This window comes from Pristiophorus japonicus, chromosome 9, assembly GCF_044704955.1.
Source record: "Pristiophorus japonicus isolate sPriJap1 chromosome 9, sPriJap1.hap1, whole genome shotgun sequence".
Classification (NCBI taxonomy): domain Eukaryota; kingdom Metazoa; phylum Chordata; class Chondrichthyes; family Pristiophoridae; genus Pristiophorus; species Pristiophorus japonicus.
The window spans coordinates 5,382,075-5,391,975 of record NC_091985.1 but is presented as its reverse complement, the minus strand read 5'-3'; the positions used below and the strand labels follow the sequence as shown (position 1 = coordinate 5,391,975).

At 51.3% G+C, this 9,901-nt stretch overlaps 1 protein-coding gene across 1 annotated transcript in view; it reads left to right on the top strand.

The window, feature by feature from the left end:
• The first annotated feature begins 1,020 nt into the window (after positions 1 to 1,020).
• The window catches only part of mcm3 (minichromosome maintenance complex component 3), a 61,424-nt gene continuing 52,543 nt past the window's right edge, over positions 1,021 to 9,901 (top strand). The window contains exons 1-3 of the mRNA XM_070889036.1: positions 1,021 to 1,129; positions 4,652 to 4,860; positions 5,456 to 5,586. Of these exons, the coding sequence (XP_070745137.1) occupies positions 1,053 to 1,129; positions 4,652 to 4,860; positions 5,456 to 5,586 (417 nt within the window). The 5' untranslated portion in view covers positions 1,021 to 1,052. The remainder of the gene's footprint in view (positions 1,130 to 4,651; positions 4,861 to 5,455; positions 5,587 to 9,901) is intronic.

Sequence of the window (9,901 nt, the reverse complement as noted above, 5' to 3'; positions counted from 1 at the left end):
GTGGGGGGAGGAGAGTGGTTGCTAGGGGGGCGGGGAGAGGAGAATGGTTGCTAGGGGGGCGGGGGGGGGGGGAGAGGAGAGTGGTTGCTAGGGGGCGGGGGGGGGGGAGAGGAGAGTGGTTGCTAGGGGGCCGGGGGGGGGGCGGGGGGAGAGGAGAGTGGTTGCTAGGGGGCCGGGGGAGGGGGGGGGGGAGAGAGGAGAGTGGTTGCTCGGGGGGGGGGGGGGGGGGGGGAGGGGAGCGAAGAGTGGTTGCTAGGGGGCCGGGGGAGGGGGGGCGGGGAGGGGAGAGAGTGGAGAGTGGTTGCTAGGGGGCCGGGGGGGGGGTGGAGGAGTGGAGGAGAGTGCTTGCTAGGGGGCCGGGGGGGGGGGAGGAGATTGGTTGCTAGGGGGTCGGGGGGGGGTGGGCTGGAGGAGCGTGGTTGCTAGGGGGCCGGGGGGGGGGCGGAGAGGAGAATGGTTGCTAGGGGGCCGGGTGGGGGGGGGGGAAGAGAGGAGAATGGTTGCTAGGGAGCCGGGGGTGGGGGGGGGCGGGGGAGGAGAGTGGTTGCTGTGGGGGGGAGAGAGAGAGAGAGAGAGAGAGTGGTTGATGGGGGGGGGTGGCGGAGGAGGAGAGAGTGATAGTGGGCTTGGGGGTGGTGGAAGAGAGTGGTTGCTGGGGGGAGGTGGAAGAGAGTGGTTGCTGGGGGGGGGGAGGAGAGAGTGGTTGATGGGGGGGAGGAGAGAGTGACAGTGGGCTTTGAGGGGGGGGTGGAAGAGAGTGGTTGCTGGGGGCGGAGAGGAGAGAGTGGTTGCTGGGGGATGTGGGTGGGGAAGTGGTTGCTGTGGGGGGGGGGGGGGGGGGAAGGGAAGGGGAGGGAAGTTGTGGTTGCTAGGGCCCGGGGGAGGTTTATGGTGCGGGGGAGTGGTTGTTTGGTTGGGGGGGGTTGCTGGTGACGGTTGATTGGGGATGGGGTAACTGTTGTAAAGGAGCACCTGACAGAATTTCAAACAAATTATTTTAATCTATATATTTGCAGCAAGATCGGGGGATTTACCAGGGCAAAGTGAGGGATATGATCAGTGACAACATGTACCGGCTGATCGTCAACATCAACGACCTGCGCAACAAGAACGAGAAACGAGCACGTCAGTGAGTATCTGCGTACCCTGATTCCTGTCGCTATAATCTCAACCTTGTCTCCTATTCCACATCTTCTGCCTCAGTCACTAAGAATTGTTCTTTCCTGGAATATAGGAACGAGGTGGAGGAGTTGGTCATACACCCCCTCGAGTCTGCTCCGCCATTCAATAAGATCATAACTGATCTGCTACCTCAACTTCACTTTCCTGCCTGATCCCCATATCTCTTGATTTTCTTAGTGCCCAAAAATATTTATGGATCTCAGTCTTGAATATACTCAACTGCTGAGCATCCACAGCCCTCTGGAGCAGAGAATTCTAAAGATTCACCACCCTCCTGAGTGAAGAAATTTCTCCTCATCTCAGTCCTAAATGGCCGACCCCTTATCCTGAGACTGTGACCCCTGGTTCTAGACTCCCCAGCCCGGGGGAAACATCCTCCCTGCATCTACCCTGTCAATCCCTGTAAGAATTAGTGATCGCGTTTGTTCCCCAGAGGATTGAGAGTTTCAATGTCTGGTGGGAGAGTGTCACAAGTTCTTGGTTGTGTTTGACTGTTTCTTGCAAGCAACTTGGGAGGAAATGTATTTCCTTTGGAAGTTGGATTGAAACATGCTCTTTAGTTAGTTTAGATTGAGGTGACGTGTGAACAAGAAATGTATCCTATTGGAGTGATACTCTCCTGTTTTGTTGATGGTATAGTTGATATACACAGAATCGTACAGCACAGAAGATGGTCATTCAGCTCATCATTCCTGTGCCAGCTCTTTCATCCAAATAGCCCCCACCTCCACTCTTTCTCTTTTCCCCCCTTCCGTAGCCCTGCAAATATCTCCGTTTCAAATATTTATCCAATTCCTTTTTTTTTAAAGTTATTACTGAATCTTTCAGGCAGCGCATTCCAGGACATCATAACCTCAAAACATAAATAGTAGCAGAAGGCCATTCGGCCCCTCGAGCCTGCTCCGCCGTTCAATGAGATCATGGCTGATCTTCGACCTCAACTCCACTTTCCTGCCCGATCCCCATATCCCTTGAATCCGTTCACTGCTTTCCTCCCTCAGCCTCTGCACCGAGTGACTTCTCATGCTCGGTGATTTCAACCTCCATCTCAATTCATCATGTCCTCTCTCCTCTGAGTTCACTACCCTCCTATCCTTCCTTAATTTCTCCCTCCATGTGAACTCCCCAACCCATGTTCACGGCTTGTCCGACATCCAGTACTGGATGAGCAGAAATTTTCTCCAATTAAATACTGGGAAGCCTATTCCCCAGAGCTGTTTTTTGGTGTACTTGAAGAGTTACGCCCGTTTTTTGGGGGCCCAACTACAATAAAAAAAATAATCCCAAGTTTCCCCGTTTTGAATTGTTTATTTTGGCGCCGCCTTGCCTGTTCTTTAGCTTTGGGGGTGGAGCCTATGATCTGCGCCAAAAAGATCGGGTTGCAACGGTAACCAGGGACACACTGCTGGCTGAGGCTGGAAAGTGACACATACAACAGCCAGCTCACATAAACCTACATAAACCTGCACAAGCACCTTACACATTGCAGCAACTTATTAAAGTGTTTATGACAAAAGTCTATCCCGCCCCCATGTTGGTGCCGTTACCTGCTACTATCCCAGGCCAAAGGGCCTCCTCCCTCCCAGTACCCGCTCCTAACTGGCCGAAAGTCCTCCTCCTCTGCCCCCCCCCCCTCCACACTCCCCTCCTACACTCTGCTGCTGCTGCCCAGGCCCTGGAAGTGCATCTGCTGTGCTTATTTGCTTACCTGAGCCAATTTTCTGAACTGCCCAGAAGGTTTTTCCACAGCTGTCCCATTCGCCGTCCAAAGGAAAAAAAAATTGGAGTAAATCAGCGCTGGCCAAACTTGTGTAAATGGCCAGAATTGTTGCGGGTGGCAGGTTACGCCCCCAATGAGGTTTTTAACAAAATCGTAACTAACCGAGTTAGACTGGTGCACAATCTTTGGGGAAACTTGGATATTTTAACTTGGGCAAAAGAAATGGCGCAAATAACTGGGGAAACTCGAGCCCATTGTCTTCGGTCCCAGCCACAAACTGCGTTCCCCAGCCACTGACTCCATCCCTCTCCCCAACTTCTGTCTGAGACTGAACCACACCGTTTGCAACTTTGGTGTCATATTTGACCCTGAAATGAGCTTTCGCCCACACATCTGCAGCATTACTAAGACCACCTATTTCCACATCCATAACATCGCCCGTCTCCACCCTTGTCTCAGCTCATCCGCGGCTGAATCCCTCATCCATGCCTTTGTTACCTCAAGACTTGACTATTCCAACGCATTCCTGGCTGGCCTCCTCAAATTCTGCCCTCTTGAGCATCCCTGGTCAACCATTGGTGGCGGTGCCTCCCTCCCTAAACCTCTCCGCCTCTCTACTTCTCTTTCATCCTTTAAGACGCTCCTTAAAACCTACCTCTGACCAAGTCTGACGTAATTTCTTCTTAATGTGGCTCAGTGGCAAATGTATTTGTTTTGTAACACTCCTGTGTCGCACCTTGGTATGTTTTACTACGTTAAAGGCACTATAAATACAAGTTAATATTCAAAAATCTATCAGCCTCTGTCTTGAATATACTCAGACTGAGCCTACACAGCTCTCTGGGGTAGAGAATTCCAAAGATTCACCACCCTCTGAGTGAAGACACTTCTCCTCATCTCCCTAAATGGCCGACCCCTTAATCTGAGACTGTGTGATCTCTGGTTCTAGACTTCCCAGCCCAGGGGAAACAACCTCCCTGCATCTGCCCTGTCAAGCCCTGTCAGAACTTTTTATGTTTCAATGCGATCTCCTCTCATTCTTCTAAACGCGAGAGAATATAGGTCTAGTCTACTCAATCTCCCCTCATAGGGCAATCTCCCCATCCCAGGAATCAGTCTGGTGAACCTTCGTTGCACTCCCTCAATGGGAAGTATATCCTTCCTTAGATAAGGAGACCAAAACTGTACACAATACTCCACGTGCGGTCTCACTAGGGGCCGATATAATTGCAGTAAGACATCTTTACTCTTATACTCAAATTTTCTTGTAATAAAGGCCAACATACCATTTGCTTTCTTGATTTTCTTTCATCTCGCCCTCTGGTTCTTCTGCCAATGATCTTAAATCTGTGTCCTCTGGTTACCGATCTTTCTGCCAGTGGAAGCCGTTTCTCCTTATTTCTCCTTATGAGGCGCTTAAACGGCGCCTCATTTTGAACACCTATGAATGAATGTGTTTTTATTGGTAGTGGCCTCTGCTGGCGTGCTGCTGATGGAGAAGGTAAGCAGGGCTCTGGTTGGGATGACTGTCCAGGTGAGTGGCAGACCAGAGGGCCTCTACCTCCTCGGAGTGGGCCAAAAATATAACGGCCGCTCACCCGAAGGCATGGTGTGTCTGCCAGAGGGACGTTGCAGCACGAATTGTTTGAGAAATTGTTACAGCGGGGTTACTTTTAACATGCGGAAACGTGATGCTGAAGTGCGATCAGTCTGTGTACTGCCAGCTGCCTCTGTCTAATCCTCTCACAGGCTACTAAACAGCTCGTTTGAAGAACTCTTGGCCTTCCAGCGAGCGTTGAAGGACTTTGTTGCCTCCATTGATGCCACCTATGCCAAGCAGTTTGAGGACTTCTATGTCGGCCTGGAAGGCAGCTTCGGATCCAAGCATGTCAGCCCTCGGACATTGACCTCGCGTTTCCTCAGCAACATAGTCTGTGTGGAGGGAATCGTAATTAAATGTGAGTAATTGGGGCCCAGGGGCGGTGAGGTGGTGCTGGGTGGCTCCAGTTGAGTTGCTGTTCCCTGTGGATTGCAGTGTCACTGTTTTGGTTTTGCCGCCTTTTAGTTAGTTGCAGCTTCTGGATCGGAGGACTCTGGGTTAAAGCCCCATTGGGGAAGTGAGCATGTGAACACAAGTTGATAATTAGTGTGAGAACTGTTGTTCTTCAACAGAGATATTAAACTAAAGTCAAACTGCTTGTCCCTGTGGTTCTGATGGATGTTAAAGATCCCATGACACCATTTGAAGAGAAGCAGTCAGTCCCCTTGTGATCCTGCTTAACTTTCTATCTCAACCAATGCTGCCAAAAGCTAATCAACTGGTTGTTGTAGTTTGAGCGATCTTGCTGGCCGCACATGGCTACATAGGTCATTGTATTTCAAAGTAGTTTGAATGTTTCCGAGGGACATGAGATGTGGTATAAATGTAGAAAGCCTATTTTTCTCCAATGTGCCTGTCTAAACTCCTGACCCCTCCAGCACAGATCACATCCCAGTGTGTAGTCACCATGTCTTGTTAAGATTTACCTCTACTGCTGTTGGTTCTCGTTGCAGGTTCTCTGGTGCGTCCCAAGGTCGTTCGAAGTGTTCATTACTGTCCCGCCACAAAGAAAACTATTGAACGCAAGTACACGGATATGACTTCTCTTGAAGCCTTCCCCTCCAGCGCCATCTACCCAACCAAGGTGAGGCTTCTGAAGTACACTGGATGGGCTGCACTGGTTTCAACATGACAAATTACACTCGGCCCTCTGGACCTCATAGCTGTATTTCAGTTCTCCCTTGGAATATGCCGTTCTGTGGGTGCAAGGGCAGGTGGGCACTCATTGGGCATGGGGTGGGCGCTGAGGTCCTTTTTTACTTTTATAACGAGGACACTTGCTTAAAGTTGAGCTCAACATTATTCTTGGGAGCAGGATATAGCTTCCATGGGTGGCCCACACCTCTGATCAGGAACTGCTGTGCCGTGAGTGGGTGTGGGGTATCGCAAGATTAAGTTACCCTTGCACTGAATTAATTTACACCAGGGATGGCATGTCAGGCACTCCTGACCCCTCTGATAGTTGGCCAAGCACTGCGCTGAGGGTGGAACTACCGCTCCCGATTTATTTACAAGGATTAGAATTGCACAGAAGCCAAAGTATATCACACGATATTGATGCTATGAATACTTGTGGTTGTTTTATAAGAGTCTTGGAAGCTTCCTGATGTGTTTGTGCACTTGGTATTCATCAGGGCAAGACATCGTCCCTCTGAGCATCAGTTAGTTCACAAAAAACTAGATAACCCTATGTATAACTAAAGTCATGAGACAACGCATGCCGCAATGATGATGATGTTTGATTTGAATCAGCCCTTTTTCTGTCGGGAAAAGGGCTCTCACCAGCTGCGTGGCTCTTCCTGCTGATCCTAAGCAGTCTCCGTCACCACATGCTTGTCTGGATATCCTTTTCCACTGGGTGCAATGGTTGTCTCATTGGGTTGCAGCTCAGCTGGTCTGGCTCACTGGCCAGAGGAACAGTCCTCTTGCAGTAAATCGAAGGCTCCTGCATGAAGGACATTTCAGCCTGCAGAGGGAGTGTGATTTCATCGAGCAATCTGGGCTGGATTGAAATGCGGGTTGTGGGGGTGGGGGGAGAGGGAGGGAGGGAAGATGGGAAGAGAGAGAGAGAGAGAGAGAGAGAGAGAGGGAGGGAGGGGGGAAGGGAGGGAGGGAGGGAGGGGGGAAGGGAGGGAGGGAGGGGGGAAGGGAGAGAGGGAGGGGGGAAGAGAGGGGGGGGGAAAGAGAGGGGGGGGGGGAAAGGGAGAGAGTGAGGGAGGGGGGGAGAGAGTGAGGGAGGGGGGAAGAGAGTGAGGGAGGGGGGAAGAGAGTGAGGGAGGGGGGAAGAGAGTGAGGGAGGGGGGAAGAGAGGGAGGGAGGGGGGGGAAGAGAGGGAGGGGGGGGAAGAGAGAGAGGGGGGGAGAGGGAGGGGGGGAGAGAGAGGGAGGGAGGGGGGGAAGAGAGAGAGGGAGGGAGGGGGGAAGAGAGGGAGGGAGGGGGGAAGAGAGGGAGGGAGGGGGGGGAAGAGAGGGGGGGGGGAAGAGAGAGAGGGAGGGAGGGGGGAAGAGAGAGAGAGAGAGAGAGGGAGGGAGGGGAGAGGGAGGGAGGGAGGGGGAAGAGAGAGGGAGGGAGGGGGGAAGAGAGAGAGAGAGGGAGGGAGGGGGGAAGGAAGAGAGGGAGGGAGGGAGGGAGGGAGGGGGGGAGGGGGGAAGAGAGAGAGGGAGGGAGGGGGGAAGAGAGAGAGAGAGGGAGGGAGGGGGGAAGGAAGAGAGGGAGGGGGGGAAGAGGGAGGGAGGGGGGGGAAGAGAGAGAGGGAGGGAGGGGGGAAGAGAGAGAGGGAGGGAGGGGGGAAGAGAGAGAGGGAGGGAGGGGGGAAGAGAGAGAGGGAGGGAGGGGGGAAGAGAGAGAGGGAGGGAGGGGGGAAGGGAAGAGAGGGAGGGAGGGAGGGAGGGAGTGCCAGTGCACTAACTCATGGGAGCACCCGACATTATTCTGTCAGCCTTTTGCTCCTCATCACCTTCAGCAGAATAATCTGAACTTGGCAGAATGGTGCTGATGTGGAACAAGGCTGACTAAAGACCTGCCAGTGACATTCACACCACTTCGACTGATATTCCTGGGAAAGGAACAATTTCATTATCCCAAGAAAATGTTGATTGTCTACCGGGGTGTAAAGATAAACCCAGCAACTACTGTAACCGTTCTACAAAGTGTCAGCTCGGGCAGCCATGAAGGTTCAGTACGTTGTATGTTACATTCAGCACAGTGCCTTTCTGTGTGTCTCCATTCTGCTGACGTAGCCCACTCTCAACAGCTCTGTCCCTGGCATTCATAGAGTGGTTACAGCATGGAAGAAGGCTATTCGGCCCATCGAGCGCATGGCGACTTTCAGCACAGAATCACAGACGGTTACAAGTGTTAGTGCCAGCGCAAAACCGGCAAGAAAGTTCGTGGGTGTCGGTGAATCCGCCACGCCCGGTCGCTTACCCCTTATTGCCCCATTACTGTCCCCTGCAGGCACTAACGGGAGGTGCAAACCAGCCGAATTTCTCCGCCATCGGCAGTAGACTTCCTAATATTTAATTGGAGGAAATTTTTGCTCCTCCAGTACTGGATGTCGCACAAGCAGTCTGACAATTCTGGGTCGAGCGAGAGGTGGTGGTGAGGGAGAGCTGGGTGTCGTCCGCGTATATGTGGTGACTGGTGCTACTTTCGGATGATGTCTCGGGGGCAGCATGTAGATAAATAGGAAGGGATTATGTAAGTCAGTTGCAGATAACTTTTTACAGGGGTGGACACCGAAGCGAGTAGGGTTGGGTGGGGAAAACATAGAAACATAGAAAATAGTTGCAGGAGTAGGCCATTTGGCCCTTCGAGCCTGCACCACCATTCAATAAGATCATGGCTGATCATTCACCTCTTTCCTGCTTTCTCTCCATATCCCTTGATCCCCTTAGCCGTAAGGGCCATATCGAACTCCCTCTTGAATATATCCAATGAACTGACATCAACAACTCTCTGCGGCAGGGAATTCTACAGGTTAACAACTCTCTGAGTGAAGAAGTTTCTCCTCATCTCAGCCCTAAATGGCCTACCCCTTAACCTAAGACTGTCCCCTGGTTCTGGACTTCCACAACATCGGGAACATTCTTCCCACATCTAACCTGTCCAGTCCCGTCAGAATCGTATACGTTTCTATGAGATCCCCTCTCATCCATCTAAACTCCAGTGAATAAAGGTCCAGTTGATCCAGTCTCTCCTCATATAACAGTCCTGCCATCCGTGGAATTAGTCTGGTTATCTTCGCTGCACTCCCTCAATAGCAAGAATGTCCTTCCTCAGATTAGGAGACCAAAACTGAACACAATATTCCAGTTGAGGCCTCACTAAGGCCCTGTACAACTGCAGTAAGACCTCCCTGCTCCTATATTCAAATCCCTATGAAGGCCAACATACCATTTGCCTTCTTCACCGCCTGCTGTACCTGTATGCCAACTTTCAATGACTGATGTACCATGACACCCAGGTCTCGTTGCACCTCCCCTTTTCCTAATCTGCCACCATTCAGATAATATTCTGTCTTCGTGTTTTTGCCCCCAAAATGGATAACCTCACATTTATCCACATTATATTGCATCTGCCATGCATTGGCCCGCTCACCTAACCTGTCCAAGTCACCCTGCAGCCTCTTAGCGGCCCCCTCCGAGCTCACACCGGTTTAGTGTCATCTGCAAACTTGGAGATATTGCACTCCATTCCTTCATCCAAATCGTTAGTATATTGTAAATAGCTGGGGTCCCAGCACTGAGCCCTGCGGCACTCCACTAGTCACTGCCTGCCATTCTGAAAAGAACCCGTTTATCCCGACTCTCTGCTTCCTGTCTGACAATCAGTTCTCTATCCACGTCAGTATATTACCCCCAATACCATGCGCTTTGACTTTGCACACCAATCTCTTGTGCGGGATCTTGTCAAAAGCCTTTTGAAAGTCCAAATACATCACATCTACTGGTTCTCCCTTGCCAACTCTGCTTGTTACATCCTCAAAAAATTCCACAAGATTCGACGAGCATGATTTCCCTTTCATAAATCCATCTGACTTGCACCGATCCTGTCACTGCTTTCCAAATGCACTGCTATTTCATCCTCAATTGTTGATTCCAACATTTTCCCCACTACTGATCGGTCTATAATTACCCGTTTTCTCTCTCCCTCCTTTGTTTAAAAAGTGGTGTTACATTAGCTACCCTCCAGTCCATAGGAACTGATCCAGAGTCGATTAACTATTGGAAAATGATCACTAATGCATCCACTATTTCTAGGGCCACTTCCTTAAGTACTCAGGGATGCAGACTATCAGGCCCCGGGGATTTATCAGGCCCCGGGGATTTATCAGCCTTCAATCCCATCAATTTCCCGAACACAATTTCCCGCCTAATAAGGATATCCTTCAGTTCCTC